This window comes from Bos javanicus, chromosome 3, assembly GCF_032452875.1.
Source record: "Bos javanicus breed banteng chromosome 3, ARS-OSU_banteng_1.0, whole genome shotgun sequence".
NCBI classification, from domain to species: domain Eukaryota; kingdom Metazoa; phylum Chordata; class Mammalia; order Artiodactyla; family Bovidae; genus Bos; species Bos javanicus.
In genome coordinates this window covers 16,029,713-16,046,039 of record NC_083870.1, presented here as the reverse complement: position 1 = coordinate 16,046,039, position 16,327 = coordinate 16,029,713, and the positions used below count along the sequence as shown (strand labels likewise).

Here is a 16,327-nt window from a genome sequence, read left to right as displayed (position 1 = left end):
GCCTAGCAAGGGGATCTGTTGCACATGGTCAGCACCAAAAGCTGTTGGTAGAACTAGTGAATGAATGAAGTGCTGTCTCAGGGGGAAACCTCTGCCCTTCCATTCTTCAGCCAATGTAAAAGTTTAACTGATGGGAGAAGACCTCTTGTACCACAACTTATTTCCATATAACTAGAAGATTTCCCAGTGTTTCCTGCTGAGACCTGAGTGGCTGAAGGAAAGGAGAGAAGAGTCCCGTGGGGGCCCAGCCCAGGGCCCACCTCTGGAGAGCAGGTGCTCAGGAAGTTTTTGTGAATGAACCCTGAACGAGGTTGTGAGAGCAGGAGAGCAGACATGGAGTACCTCCAGGGAACTGCAAATAAAATACAACTTGAGAGTAATAAACTCGTCTTCTGGGCCTGAAGTATAAACCAGGTCAGCGGAATACTAAACAAATGCAACTCACTCCAAGTGCGCCATCTTCCGTTCTACCTCTGTTCTCTGCCAGTGCTCCTTATCCCTAGGAGAGGCCGTTCACTCACGCTGTTCCCACCTGAAACCCGGGCACCATCCTCTCCTGGCCCCCCTCTCACCAGTACAAAGTCCTGCCCACTGCACATCTAATGATCCCGCAAATGCAATTCATTCAATTGAAATGAAACCACTTTTGTTCCATTCACTACCACCATGGTTCTGACTCTACTCTTATCAGGCAACTTTTTGGTTATAATTTGGCTTCCTGGGTTGGTCTGTAGGGACTTTATCAACATGACAGTCACATTTCTCCTTGGAAATTAACAAGTGGCATTAGACTTGGGAGCAAGATTCTTGGGAGACTTCAGGAACACATTGTTGGGTGTTTCTGTGGCTGCATAGAGAAGGCAATGGCACCCACTCCAGTACTCTTGCCTGGAAAATCCCATGGACGGAGGAGCCTGGTGGGCTGCAATCCATGGGGTTGCTAAGAGTCGGACACGACTGAGCGACTTCACTTTCCCTTTTCACTTTCATGCATTGGAGAAGGAAATGGCAACCCACTCCAGTGTTCTTGCCTGGAGAATCCCAGGGACGGGAGAGCCTGGTGGGCTGCAGTCTATGGGGTCTCACAGAGTCGGACACGACTGAAGCGACTTAGCAGCGGCAGCAGTGGCTGCAAGGGCAGAGCTGGGTTTGCGGTTGCTTTGTACCCTCCAAGCCTCACCTGCAGGTACTGTGGCTCTGGTCATTTGCCAGTGACACTCTGATCCTATTTCACCTGAAATTTCAAGTTACTCCAGGAAGATGCAGAAACCATGGGTGCAGGCAGGGGCCAAGGGAATAGGAAGTGAGGCAAATGAAAAAAGAGTTAGAGGTGGCAAAATGTGAGAAGCCAGAGGGGAGATAGGAGAAGGGGCATTGAGAGTGTAGTGATACCTTCCCAGAGTTACGCTGGTGGCACATGGTAAAGAACCCACCTGCCAATGCAGGAGGTGCAGGAGACGTGGGCTCAAGCCCTGGGTCGGGAAGATCCCCTGGAGGAGGAAATGGCAACCCCTTCCAGTATTCTTGCATGGGAGACCTCATGAACAGAAGAGCCTGGCAGGCTACAGTCCATGGAGTTGCACAGAGTCGGACATGACTGAGCAACTAAGCACGCACGCGCGATACCTTCCCACCAGGAAACTGGCTGCAGCCCCAGAAGGAATGAGGCAGCTGTGACTTCTCCAGGGCAGGACTCTACTGTGGCCCTCTCGGAGGAGAGGGTGTTTAGGGGTGGCAGTGCTTCCTTTATTAATTAACATTCACAGAAGCTCCTCAAGGTGCATGTTCTTCCTGGAATGTACAAAACCACAAATGGATTTGCCTGCAGGGGCACCCTGGCGAGCTCTGGACTGAGTCTGGGCCCCTGGGTCCCAGCCCCAGCATGGCAGCTCGCCAACAGACCGAACTTGGGATGGTCTCTTTGTTCCTTGGGATCTTGGTTTCCTCATCTAGATTTCTAATCAGAATACCGGGTGCAGAACCATTACAGTTTTTGGAGCATTTTCACAGATATCACCTTATCTGATCAGTTGAGCCTCAGATGTGGGGAAGGAGTTTTACATCTCAATGGAAGACACTGAAGCTAGGTATAAAGAGCCCCAGCACACACACCCCTCCCCGGCCCCCCAACTCTGTCACCTTACAAGAGAGCTCTTCCGTAGAGCAAGTGATATTTGGAGGCCACATGCTCTTTTCTGAATCTCGAGAGGACCACAGGACAGGGGTGGGAAGTGGTGAGCTGGGCAGACAAAGCGCAGAGAGGAAAGGAGAGAACACCGTGTTATTATTGTCTCCCCTGTTTTGTTGCTTGGCGACAAGATGCCAGGGGGGAATGTGGACCAGTGTGAAAGATGCTAGGCTGCTGCCAGGACCTTGGCTGAGCCTCCTGGGAGGAAAGATGAAGCGTGGCAGAGTTCACACCACCCCTGCAGCCCAGCAGACACCTTCCCTTAACCCTTTCCTCCACAGCCTTTCTTTCCAGTTATCGATGGTTTAGTTTTCCCACCCAGTTTCTGTGAGCCTCTTTCCAATTAATGGAGTTTGCTTCACCCAGTCTGCTCTGCAGGAGCCCCATCTCTGTGATAGGCAGTGACTGACAATGAAGAAATGCAGGCTTGAAAGTCCAGGGTGTCCACTATTTCCAGGAGAACTCCAGCCACAGAGTGTCCTACCAGGTGACAGAGGCAGAAATACGGCTACTTGTTAAAGAAATACCTTGGGGCTTGGTGACCATTCCTGCATCCCCCAGCGTGGGTTCCATGTTTGCCTTACCTGACCCTCCTCCTGGCCTCAGGTGATTGGTCTGAGGGTGAACATGTGACCCAGATTGGCCAGCAATCTCATCCCTTCTGAGAATTTAGAATTAAGACCAATAGGAGGCCAGTCAATTTGTCTTTGCCTGTGGCTAGAACTAGAACATGGACTCTCTGGATAGGGGCCTGCCAGGGAGACAAGGGGCATAGAAAGTTGTCAGGAAATGGGGGAGAGGAAGAAAGAGAGAACTGATGCAGGCACTTGAACACGAGAGAGAAGAGAGGGTGGGCACCTATTTCCTGGGGTGAGGTCCACTTCTGGTTAGTTCTTTCCTGAAGTCTAACCACATGCCTGCCCTGAGGTTCTGCCTGGAATGAGACTTCCTTGTATTCTTAAACACCTACATTTTTAAACCTACTTCCAAAGGGTTTCTGACACTAGGAGCCAAGAGTGTTGAGCAACGCACGCTAGACCCTGGTGAGGGGTTCCCTTCTGCATTCGGGCATTCCATTCACATTCTTGCCTCCTCCAGGCTCGCAGGAAACCTCAGTCTACCTCAGCACCCCCTGCAAAGACAAACAGGCCTGTGGGCTTCTCCCAACCCATGCCAGCCACACATTCCCTGATTAAAGTCCTCCCAAGCTTGGGAGATCCTTTCTCTGGCCTGATCCCTTCATTGAACAAGGCACTGCACGTGGCCCAGGAACCGGCAATTTCTCTGATTACACACTCTTTTCAAAGGGGGTTTAATTTGCCTGAGGGAGTTTCTCTTGCTTACTCAAGGAACGTGTTCCGTGATGATAATTGACATCTGCTGGAATGTTCTGCCAGCCTGGCCCTGGGCTATACGCTTGACATACAATTTCTATCAAGAGGCAATGAGGAGGAGGACCTGAGGAGGGGAGGTCCTTTCTTCAGTGGCGCCTACCCTCAGCTCTGCCAGCGGTGCAGCCTCCGATTCTTTCAGTCCAGAGATTCGCAAAAGGAGCGAGTTTCTTTACAGTATTTGTGGCAATTCAGGGCCAGAAATGCAGAACGACTGTAGGGCTCTGAAAGGAGGGCTCTCTTCTTTGGCATCTTCATGAGGTAGAAAGAAATGCACCTCCCCCCGCTCCTGACTGGGGGCCAGAAAAGCTTGAGCTGTAAGGACTGAAGGATGCAGGAAAATGAGCTTACGATTATAACCACAAATCAGAAGGATCCTTCTAGGTGTGACCTAGACCAGCAGCATCGCCATTTGGTCTTATCAGTGAGCTTCACCCTGTGCAGACTCAGTGTACAGCTAATCAAGCAACGCACTGAACGGACTTCAGTTCAGATCAATCGCTCAGTCGTGTCTGACTCTTTGCAACCCCATGAATCGCAGCACGCCAGGCCTCCCTGTCCATCACCAACTCCCGGAGTTCAAATTCACGTCCATCGAGTCGGTGATGCCATCCAGCCATCTCATCCTCTGTCGTCCCCTTCTCCTCCCGCCCCCAATCCCTCCCAGCATCAGAGTCTTTTCCAATGAGTCAACTCTTAGCACAGTCCATCAATTCCCAGCAAAGCCTGACCTAAGCTATAGAATTGAAGGAACACACGCCAGGTTTTCAAAGTCAATAACACACACTGCTGCTGCTGCTGCTAAGTCGCTTCAGTCGTGTCCGACTCTGTGCAACCCCATAGACGGCAGCCCACCAGGCTCTGCCGTCCCTGGGATTCTCCAGGCAAGAACACTGGAGTGGGTTGTCATTGCCTTCTCCATTGTGTGAAAGTGAAAAGTGAAAGTGAAGTCGCTCAGTCACGTCCAACTTGTAGCGACCCCATGGACTGCAGCCTACCAGGCTCCTCCATCCATGGGATTTTCTAGGTGAGAGTACTGGAGTGGCTTGCCATTGCCTTCTCTGATAACACACACTAGTAGCTTGCAAATGTCAAGAACTTGAACCTAGATTATTTTTTAAGGAAGGAGGAAGTGGCCTTAACTTTCCTGGTCTGTCCAGTTTAGCCATGGCCACTTCCTCACAGCCACACCTGAGCAGATGAAAGGCCAGCGTCTGAGAACCCTTTATGAGGTCTTTGGATTCTTCCACTCACCTTGGAAAGGTCCACCAGGGTGTTGGCTTGGTCACTCAGCTTCCTCTGCTCCATCTTGACGCTCCTCAGTCTGTGGGAAACAGTCGTAAGAGCCATACTCTTTAAGTGCATGCTGGGTTCACCCCACCAGCTGATTCCACATCCATGTCAATTCATCTGGTTTTGGAACCCAGCCCAGGACCTTAAACATGGGTGACAACTGACCAGAATCAAGGGCTTGGCAGGTCCCCAAGGAAGCAAACTCATCTCCATGGATGCTTGCCTCTAGTCACTATAGCTTGCCCACCACTCTCAGATCATGTCCCAGCTTCCATGCCTTTATCAAGGCTGTGCCTTCCACCTTGAAGGTCTTATGCTCAGCCTTTCAGGGTTTCCCGAAACTTCCAGGTCAGACTAAACGTTTTCATCCTCTACTTTTAAAACTCCACTATACTTTTTAAAGTACTTAGCTTATAGAAAGCACTGATCACAATTTGCTCTGCTTCCAGTTGTAATGTGATGTATGTGTGCATATGTACACTGTGAGAGCTCCCTGAGGCTCTTATCTAGTTTTCACCTTCCATGGCAGCCTGTCCAATGTCTGGCAGGGGCACGTGCAATAAATGAATAAACAGACTGATCTGGATCCAGTTCACCACCCCCTGTGCTTGTTAAGTGGAACAGAATAGCTCTCTCCCGCTCCTCTAAGCGTGTGAGCGGACGCCGGCAGGGCATGGGGCCCGCCGCTCCTCCATTGGTCAGCTGGCTGCCTGGCCGCCCGGGCACACTCACTGGTGGATAGCCTGCAGGAACTTCCTCTGGTGCTTCCTGACTTTGGCGTGGTCAATCTTCTTTAGCAGCTTTGTGTGTTTGTAGATTAGCCACGTTTCCCGAAGGACATTGGCTGCAGCATTCTTGATCTAAGGAAAAGCAAATAAGCAGGTGACTATCAGGTGAGTGTTCCTAGCTTCACATGACACGTGTTGGGGGGGCGGTCTGCCGAGAGAGTCGATTTGGCAAGGAAATGAGTCTGCAATGATCTTTTTCCTTAATCAAAGCATGAACTCTCAGAAAGGATGATGAAAATTCATCTCTCATTAATCCTGTATTGGACACAGTAGACTGGAGGCTGAAGTTAAGGAGTGCCTTTTTCTCTTAATTATTTTGGGACTGCCTCTCCTCTGCTGTTGCTATATTTAGATAGGCTGCCTTACCGAGGCCTGGAGGCCTGGGGTACACTTTGAATAGATAAATATGTACCACTGCTGCCCTTGGATGCAGAGTCCCATGCTCTACACGGGATTTTTATTTAGTGCACACGGCACATCTCTTGGATTCTGAGAGTAAACAGATTTCCTATCAGCTAGAGATTGTATTTCTTTAAAAATCGTTTAAAATGTAACTAAAATTTATTTTTAAAAATGTAAAGGTTACTTTCCACTTGCAGTTATTACAGAACATCAGCTCCACTCCCCACGCTGTCCTATATGTCCCTGAGCCTATCTTACACTCAGGAGTTTGTATCTCCCACTCCCCGGCTGCTACGTCACCCCTCCTGCCTCCCCACTGGGAACCACTAATTTGTTCTCTTTATCTGTGAGTCTGCGTTTTTTTGTTATATTCACTAGTTTGTTGTCTTTTTCAGATTCCACGTGTAAGTGATATCATACGGTGTTTGTCTTTCTCTGTCTGACTGATTACCCTTCAGCTGCAGATTTTACAAGGCCTCTTTGAGGAAATCTTTCCCACCAAATGGAGCTCTAGGTATCAACAAGTCCATTGTTTCCTTTCCCAAATGGCCCAAATCAGTTACACTGCAACTTTACATATAATTGGCATAAAACTGACATCATTTCCAAGAAGGGTCTGCAAATCAGTGAAGATATTTTGGTGTGAAACCAGAGCTGCTTCCTTCCGCAGGCTGGCTCCTTCTCTGTACTGCAGTCACACATTTCCACATATGACGCTGTCATCTGTTGACATGGAAACCACTGATATCATCCAGCTCACGATGGAACTGAGACATATCAATGGCATCCAGATGGCAGGGGACAAAGTTTTAATCCAAACACAGACATCTTCAGCAATTAGTAACAAGAGCAAGAGGAAACATTTCTTATTAAGCACACGCTAAACAGATTTTTGATGAACTGTTCCCATTTCCATCAGCCATGCACACTGGCACAGGCCCACAGGCCCAGGGCCTGGAAGTAAGTAGGCCAGCCTAGTAGAAATCAGGTTACTAGCCAGAAAAGATTTTAATAAAATTGGAGAGTACAGGCCTGCTTCTTCAGACTGACATCAACAGATGGGACGTTGTTAAAATACTGAGACGTGTGGGAAGGCTTAGGAAACATTGTTTTGTAGGCTGATAACTTTTGTGTGTGTGTTTAAAAAATTTATTACGAAGGCTGGATCATATTTTTCATTGGCGCTGAAGTGATGTTCTAAAAGAACAGCTAGGTCTTCTCAGAAATGTCTAAGTGACATAAATACTGCTTTTCTGCTCAGTAAAAATCTCCCATGAAAATGGTTTTAAATGACTTAATTGCCCACCTCTGGCACTTTCTTGCCTGAGAGGAAGCAGGTGGTGGTGAGTGGAAGCTGGAAACGGTGAGTGTCCAGGTGAGGAGGGGGGAAGAAGAGGTGGGGGTCATCACGGGGGTTCTCTTCAGGGGCTAGAGTGGACGTCAGCCTCCTGGCAAAAGAGGAAGCATAGAAGGGAGGGCCTCTTTGTGGAGGGCCTCCTCTCGCCGCCCGTCTGTAGGGAGAGGGCAACTTGACAGGTGGTTTCTTCAGTTTTCCGAGGCGTGTAGCATCCTAGGAGAGCCTCCCAGAATAGGAGGGAAAAGCCTGCCGCAGCATTCAGGGTGACTGGCAGAGCCCCACTTATTCAAGTCTCATCCCTGGAACACTAATAAAGGCACGGACCATCAGCGTGGATGAGCCCCTGACATCGGTCTCTGTGATGGTGGGGCACCAGTACTGGAAAGTGGAAAACCTGCAGGTAAATCCTTGTTCTGCCAGTTTAGGAGTAAGTGCTTAATTATCCATAAGATGGGAAAAGTAAATCCTTACCTTAAGGGTTGTTTTGAGGCCCCTCGGAGGCAATTACCATGGTGCTGATGGTGCTAAGAGTGAACATTTACTGGGCACTTACGTGCAAATGCATTTAATCTCACAACAACCCTCTCAGGCAGGTACTCATATTATCCCCATTTTACAGATGAAGACACGGAGGCACAGACGAAGACCATAAAGTTATAAATGGCAAACTGAGTCAATGTGAATTTAAGTGTTATAGAAACTGTAAAGTACCGGAAAGATGTTAGTTATCATCATCTGGCCCAAATTCCCACTGAGAATATGAGGAAATGGCAGTTCCAGAGATAGATAGGATGTGAGGATCAGAATCCCACAGCTAGCTAATGGCAGAGTCAAAACCAGAGCCAGGTCCAAAAAGACCATTAGGTTTTCACGTGGTCTGAAGAAAGACCTGACGAGATGTCATCTCTACGCAAACAAAATTATTTCCTGTTTTCCAGGATCAAGGAACTGGAAAGGACATTAGATTTGTTTTTAATCATCCCGGCCCTCACTTAGCATATGACAGCACAGGGAGTCCAGGTCCTGCACTTAACTTCAGCCCAAATATAAGGTACTAAACCCACAGCACAGCCTGGGTAGCTGAGCGAAGCAGTCACAGCATCTTTATGGGTTTGAACAGGAGGCCCCCGCGTATTTGGGAAGGCGATGTTAAATGCGAGCCTTGGTGCTGACTCTGAATTAATTGTCAGCAAACAGCCTGGCACAAAGCTAAGTAGATCAATATCTGCAAGAGAAAAAGAAATAGGCTTTTAACTGCACTGTGCTTTCCCGAGTCGACAGTAAATGCTATTGTGACCAGGTTCTCCCTCCAATTCCCCTGGCTGATTGCTTTGGGCATCACTGAGGTGGGAAGCGGCAGAGGTCGTGTGCACCTCCTGGGATTCCCTGAGCTTCCCAGGGTTCCCAAGCACTGTTTCATGATGGGGGTTTGGGTACCTACTGAGCGCTCCTGATGGGCAGGGGCATCAGGACCCAAAGATACTCTGGGGGTGAGACTGGGTGGGTCAGGGAACTGGGAAGGTCTGGGTAAGCTTGGCCATGATCTGATGGACTCAGGAATAGTTAGAAGAGGGTTGTTTGTGCATGAAGACTGGCTATTCCATCCCCCAAATCCGTAGTACGTGAGCTAATTGTTTCTGTGGGTCCATTCATTCTCTCCCCAAAACTGTGTGTTTTCACTCTGATGGTGGCCAGAGAAAAGGCTCAGTGACTTATATACTGCAGGGAGGGCTCAAAGATTCATGGGCCTGGGCAAGAAAGTCGTCCAACTAAGATCCTGCATATAGCACCGACAGCTAACATCCACTGAGTGCTTACTATGTGCCCGGCTCTGTGCTCAACACTTTATGTTTATGTTGCTCCACTGGCCCTCAGAAAAACCTCACAAGGGGATGAATGAACGATCACCTTCACTTCGGACCAGTTGGGAAAGCTCTCTGAGACTCAATTTTCTTATTCATTCCTTCCCAAATCATTTACCACACCCCAAAGACAGGGCTCACACTGTTCTAGGAAGTAAGAATCCTGGGAGGCACAAACCAATAGCCTTTCTGCCCTCAGGGAGTTTCTAATCCTGTGGGGCCAGCATGCCCTGTAGCTGCAGCACAGAAGGGTGCTACAGAGTGATGTAAGTTCTGACCTGTGAAACGGGATTGCAGGGTTGATTCAACGAGAATGCACTTCAAACACTTAGCACAGAGCCTGGCTGCCCGGCACCTTCGTACCTGGTGCCTTACTGATGCTCTTCCCCTGCAACAAATGTCAGCTTCTTCCTCCACCTCCAGTGAAAGAAAACACAGAACACATATGTCTGTTCCTTGAGCTCTTGGCTGTATTATACATGTCCATAACTTGCTCTGGCCACCTCTCTGCAGGGTAATCTGCTCCTCTGTGTTATGTGGGAGAGGGGCTGGTTGTTGCAGGAGGAACGTGTGAGGCGGGAGGAGAAGCACCCTTCTTGCCTGCCTCCCCATGCTTCCAGCAGCCACAGGGAGTCCTGGGAGAGTAATTCCAGGAGCCCTATTGGTGGGGCCCTCAGAGAAGAAATATTAGCATGCCCACAAGGCTGCCAGCACTCCATCCCAGGGAGAGGGTGTTTGCACCTGGCAGATGGAAAAGCGGGAAAGGAGGAAGGCAGGAGGGCAGATCAGGCCTGGCAAGAAGCTGTGACTTGGACAACTTCAAGAAGTTCTAGAGGTTGAACGTAGATGAATAAATCTGAATGGATGGTAACATCCCAGTCTGAGAGCCCTCAGGTCAGGCCTGTCTTCAGATGCTCCACTGAAGTTGTCCATTATGCCCGGACATCCCCTCTTCTGCATCCGTCACCCTGACTCTCCACCCCACCCCACACTGCCTGCTGGCTTCCTGCGGCTGCCATCTCTTTCCTTTCCCTGCTTACACTCACTCTCCTTCCTCCCCATCTTACTCCACATTCCCTTTTCAGGCTCCTCTGTCTGCCTCGCTCAGAAGCCCTCACGGAACACTAAGAAATGGGGGCTCCTGTGGCTGGCAGGACACTGGGGCTGGGAGCAGGCGGGACTGTGCTTCCATGTTCAAAGCTGGAGTCTGGTCTCTCCCCAGAGCAACACGGTCCTGAATCTGTGGATTCAGCAGGCTAGTTCCATAATGCTATTAATGTGATGCTCAGCTTGTTTGGAGGTAAACTGGCTTTTTCTTCCAGCAGACCTGGGACCCTCACCACTATTCTGAATTCCAAGGAACTAACTGTTCTGGGAAACCCACTGGGTTATGGCTGGAGAGCTGCCTACCAGCCTGAGAACAAACAGCAGCCCTGGCTGGGACCCAGCTCACGGCATATGGCTGGGGGGCCCCCTCGCCTATCTCTGGGCCTGAGAGGCTCATCCCTGAGAACCTTCCAGCTCAAAAACTCAATGTTCCTATGACTATTGTTAAAGAAAAACTGTACCCAATCTGTCTGAGACAGAACTTTAGTGGGTGATATAATTTATAATTCCCTTCTGGGGACAATTAGCATTCCTGATAACTGCTCAATTGATTATCTGACTAATTCTTAAAAGATTAAGACCTGTTCTGGGAATCCACTTGTGGGTCCTACCGGCTGTCAGCCAGGAATCTAGTGTCCTTTGCCAGATTTTCTGTACCCAGTATAATAATGACTACAATTGTTTCTTCCGATAAAAGACCCCTTCTCTGAGTAAACCTTTGAATTAGCCTGCTGGAAAAAAAAATTTTTTTTTTACCCAGCAGGACTGTGATAAAACTTTGACACATGCTTGTAATTAAAGAAAAGTTTCCTTTAGCACTGATCAGTAGGTTCTGGGGGGCTAAGAAAGGTTTTTGAGCAGGTTGGTGGCATGTGCAGAGCTAAGTCTCAGCATCTAAGAAGAGTCACCAGGATAAAGTACAGGATGACTTGGGCAAGGGAGGTCCAGGTGAGATGAGAAGGTAGCAAGCAACTGAAATGGCACAAGGCTGAGATGGTGGCTTGAAGTATGGTGCCCAGAGGACCTGGAGAGGCTGATTTAGCCAGGTGGAATCAGATTCCGAAGCTGTTTGGACCCCTGTGGGTACCAGAGCAGAGAGGAGTCAGAGATGCTGCTAAAATTTCAGACCTGGAGACTGGAAGAATGATGATGTCATTAATAGGGAAGTTAGGAGAAGACACTAGTGTTAGGAAGATACAGGTTTGGTTTTTGTCTTACCCATTGACTTCAGGGGGAAACGTACTTGGATGAAGTATTTGAGGCAGGAACCCTTCATGGAAAGAATGAAGAGATAACAGTCCTCAGCCGGTGCCACCACACCGTGGAGGTGTCTGCAGATTTGATGTGGAGAGTGGGCGTGGCAAACAGAACATCTCCTGGTACCTCTTAAGCCAAGTGTGTACATGGGCAGCTACCTTGCTCTTTAGAAAGGAGAGGTGCTCTCAGAGGACAGGCAGTAAGTCTGAGGGCAGGGACTATCTCCTATTCATCTCGGTGTCCTCAGAACACAGGGTGTGGTGTCCAGCTGCAATGGATGTGTTTCATTGCATAAAACAGAGACACGGGGATGTGCAGTGTTGCGTGGGAGAAAAGATGAGGATCTAGGATCTTCTTTATAGTCTCTCTGTGTGTAATTTACATATATATTATCTAGTAGCCCAGAAGTTAGCAGTAAATTGTAATTCGAGATTAACAATGGCAGTAACACTGCAAAGTCCACGTGGGAAGATCCGACTGCATTAAATACAGAAATGATGTTGCGGCCAGGGTTGACAAGTTATACAAGTGAGAGAAGAAAAGTCATGTGACTCCGAAAACCAGAAAATGAGTTTGGACCCTGTGCTATCAGACCACCACCCTACCTGCCCCTGCCTCCCTGGGAAATAAATGAATAAAAATAGTGTGACTCTAATGGTAAAAAGGCTGGGCTGAAGGCTTTATTACCAATAAAGACTAGAACAATTTGAATATTTTAATGATTAATAGGTTAGAATTCCTCTTTTTCTTTTTTTGCTTAGATGTTTGAAGAATTAAGGCTGCGTGTACTTGTAAGAGATGGCTTTTATCAGTTAAATCTGCTAATTGTCCACTCCTGGGAGGTTTGCAATTATGCCCCAATGAGCTCCTCCCACGATTGGATCTTTCTCTGTGAATTCACTGAGATCTTATGAGTAGACTAAGCTTAGCATCTGTTTGACCCATGAGCCACTCCGTCTGGACACAGTGGGCCATTTGGAGAAGACGGAGGATGGATGAGGGAGGCATCACCAGGGGAAGGAAGGTGGGCTTCTCTGAGATCAGGTGAAGGGGAGCTGAAGCCAGAGCAGGCCAAGCTCACAGCCAGTGTCCTTTCAATCAAGGTTATATAAAAGAACCTTTCCAGTCTTGCCAGCTTTGAGAATCCTCTCTGTGCGAGAACCATCCCTTTCGTGTTGGTTGTTTCTCTGGGAAAGAGAGATTAGACATTAAAGGAACATTTCAACAGATTTAAGTGTTCTCAGACAAGTGAGATGTTACTCGATTAAAAAGGTGCCTTGTACTCATGGATGGGCAATAAATATTTGTTGATTAGGTTTTCAGTCCTAGTTTTTAAAAAGTAAGTAGATTTGAAGAGGATTTTAGAGACTATGTTTGAAAGAAAGACTGAAATTAGCTACTACAACCTCATCTTCTACAATCATAGTGCAGAAAAATTGTTTATTTTCTTGTCATAGGAGGGAGCTGGCTTTCTTCAACTTTATTTTCCTCTAGTGTCTGATCCAAACAGTGAAAAATGGAGAGGACAAAGGAATAACATGAAATACAAAGTATATCCTTGGTTTCAAAAGCAAATAGAATAAACAGAGAGGCTGTTAATGTCTGTGCTCTAAGAAACAGCTTCTGAGAAGGTTTTGGGGGCCAAATACCCTTGTCCTTGACTCCTGTACTACATTGTTCCAGGAGAATAGAGGGAAGTATATTTGCGGCTCAGACGGTAAAGAATCTGCCTGCAGTGCAGAAGACCTGGGTTCGATCCCTGGGTCAGGAAGTTCCCCCGGAGAAGGGAATAGCTACCCACTCCAGTATGCTTGCCTGGAGAATCCCCATAGACAGAGGAGTCTGGCAGGTCACAGTCCCTGGGGTAGCAAAGAGTCAGACACAACTAAGCAATTTTTTTTTCCCCCAGTAACTTTGATAATTTGCCCAATTCCTAGCCTGACTTCTACATGCATAGTAGGGGGCTGAAGGAAAGCAGCTGGGTTGCAGGGCCCTGGATGGAACCCGGCTGGCCTACCACGGGTACAGCCCTCAACGCTGCCATCTTGATGCTACAAATCGTGTTTTCTTTTGTACCACGGACAGCTCAGTGCCGTAATGTGCATACATAACCATCTGTATGTCAACCACAGAAGAAGATCTGCCTGTACGTTTTCTTCTTAACATCTTTAAAAAGGCTTCTTAAAGAATCCAATACATGTAATCAAAGACCAAACAATCAAACACCATAAAGACTTCTGCTGAGAAACTGGAGAAGCTTTGGCAACTCCCCCCTCTCGCACTGCCTCCCTCCTGAGCACACTCACCCTCTGTCACTCTCCCTCACTTTTTTTTTCCCTCCCTTCCTGCCTTTGTCTCTATTTCGAACACATTTTCACTGTGCCACAACATTCATCACTGAATATTTTCTCCAGCTTTCAAAAACCCCAATCAAAATCTGGCTGCTCATGGGTCTCCCAGCCCCACTTTAATCCTATGTGAGAAAGACTTGCTAGGGTGGCCAAGACCCCAGCGCAGGTTTTTGCTTCTCTCTCACTTCGGAAAGAGGAGAGTTTTTGCAGGAAATCATATTCCTGACCTTCGTTCAGCCTGCAGGCTCTAAAGAATTTTCCATAAAAGCTGTCATTAAATAAACAGCTCCTGCCTTGCTCATTTGGCCTGCTCTTATCCTGGAGGGCTTGCTTCTGTCTCTTCTAAAGGGGCCTTCTCTTTTCTGACAATTCAGTGGGATGTCAGATTTTTAGCAGCTAAATGATCTCCCCCATTCCTGCTTAATCAGTTTTTAACCCTCCTTACCCACTTCCCTAAGGGCACAAGGGAGAAACACTATTTGGAAAACCCAAAAGGGAAAAATTGGATGATGATATTTTGATGAACATTATTTAGGAGTGATTGTCTGTAATGATTTTTTTTTAGGGGTTGAATTTAGATACATTTCCAATATCATTTTAAAGACTTTCTACTGCCCTTGCTAATGAGAATCATGAAAATATTTAAGCAGAAACCAAAACATCTCATGCTGGGTGATTTACTTGGTACCATTAGGCAAGAGAGTAGGTTACATCATTGTAGGCTATAGATTTAATTATCAGGGAAATTATTTGGTTGCCTGAACCATGCACGGTGATTTAAGAAGACAGGAGCCTGCAGCGCTGAGGCATGCGGCCACTCTGCACCCGCCGTTTGCATGTGTCTGGGGCTCCCTCAACCTCCACTGAACGGTGCAGCCCTACCCTGTTGTGGCTACTTTCTGACCAGCTCCCAGGTGGGTCTTAGGTCCCCCTTTAAGACACGGGCAGTGGTGTTTTACCCGTTTGGTGAGCTGAGTGTCCATCATGAAGTTGTGAACGTGCTTCTCCGCTTTGGTGAGTTCCAGCTTCCGGGCCACCACGGCCACCACCAGGGCAGTGCAGCCGGCACCCTGTGGGGGGCAAGAGGACCAGGGAGAGAGCACATCGTTAATGAAGCAGGGCTCATGCGAAAGACTCCATGTGCCCCGGGCCCACCGAGGGGTTCTGGGAGTGGGGTGGAGGCCTGAGCTCTGGCTAGTCAAGGCCAAGTCACAAAACCCAGCAGGACCCTGATCCCCACACCCACGAAGGTGTTGACCTCTGGGACACGAGCCTTCCTAGAGCTGGCCACTTCCTCATGGATCAGGGTACTCGATGGGACTGAGGCTTGGGGTCATATAAAATACGGGACAATCGCTCGGTTACCTGCCAGGCTAAGCAGGGAAGACAGAAAATCCAGCACATGTGCGCCCTCTTCCTCACCCATACCCCAGCCCCACTGCCAGTCTAGAGCAGGGTGGGCTGGGGAGGGCAGGAGGAAAAACAACCAGCCATACAGTCTGGATGGATCATCTGCTGGTGGTGGACAGTTTTCCTGAAAATGATCTAATGAAGAGGCAAAGCATCTCCCCTCCCCCCGAGACTGCTTTCCAGGGCAACCCCAGTTGGATAGAGTCTATGTGCTCAATGACTGCGCTTGCTCCTCAGTTGGGTCTTTTCACAGGAGTTCTAGCCTATGACTCAGCACAAGATATCAGTTCCTTCTTGCTTTCACCAGGAGGCTCCAGAATTCACCATCTTGCAGAGATATTTTAAAGATGACAATATATCTGCCTCAACCTGGGATTTTAAAGGAATGCGCAGAAGGCACTCAGTATTTTCCAGAGCAGTGTTCCTACTCTGCTCTGGAAGGTCTATTCCAGGGGAGCCCAGGGAGGGTGAATAAAAGAGGCAGTTTCCTGAAGACTGAGTTTCTCTCTCCTAATCCTCTGGCCACATGCTTGACTGTCTGAGAAATGAGCAGAAAGGGACTCCTCCTAATATTCTCCTGAAGGACTTTGAAGTCCTCTTTGCTGTGCATCTTGAGTTGGGGGACAGGGTGGGGGGTGCCGGGGACGGCAAGAGAGAACCACTCCTGCCCTGCTTCTCCTGCAGGCAGCAGTGATAGCCCTGCCTTCGCCTGATTCTTGGAAGAGAGCGCATGCCTCTTGGGGACCATTGCCTCTCTCCTGCACGTGGGGCCTGCACTGCCCTGACCTCTACTCATGGAAAGATGATGAGTTCAGGAAAGTCAGCAGTCTGATGTTCTGGATGCCAAACAGTAATTATAGGTGCCACAGAGCTCAGTTTAGCAATTGAGGTCCCAGGATTCAAGGAATCCATCAAGAACTT

The 16,327-nt window shown here is 48.4% G+C and overlaps 1 protein-coding gene across 5 annotated transcripts in view; it reads right to left on the bottom strand.

The window, feature by feature from the left end:
* KCNN3 (potassium calcium-activated channel subfamily N member 3) overlaps positions 1-16,327 on the bottom strand; it is a 187,652-nt gene that overhangs the window by 12,435 nt on the left and 158,890 nt on the right. For all 5 annotated transcript variants that reach the window (XM_061404641.1, XM_061404630.1, XM_061404621.1 and 2 more), the window contains 3 exons: positions 14,956-15,066; positions 5,605-5,732; positions 4,834-4,903 (listed from right to left, as the gene is read on the bottom strand). In XM_061404641.1, the coding sequence (XP_061260625.1) occupies positions 4,834-4,903; positions 5,605-5,732; positions 14,956-15,066 (309 nt within the window). The remainder of the gene's footprint in view (positions 1-4,833; positions 4,904-5,604; positions 5,733-14,955; positions 15,067-16,327) is intronic.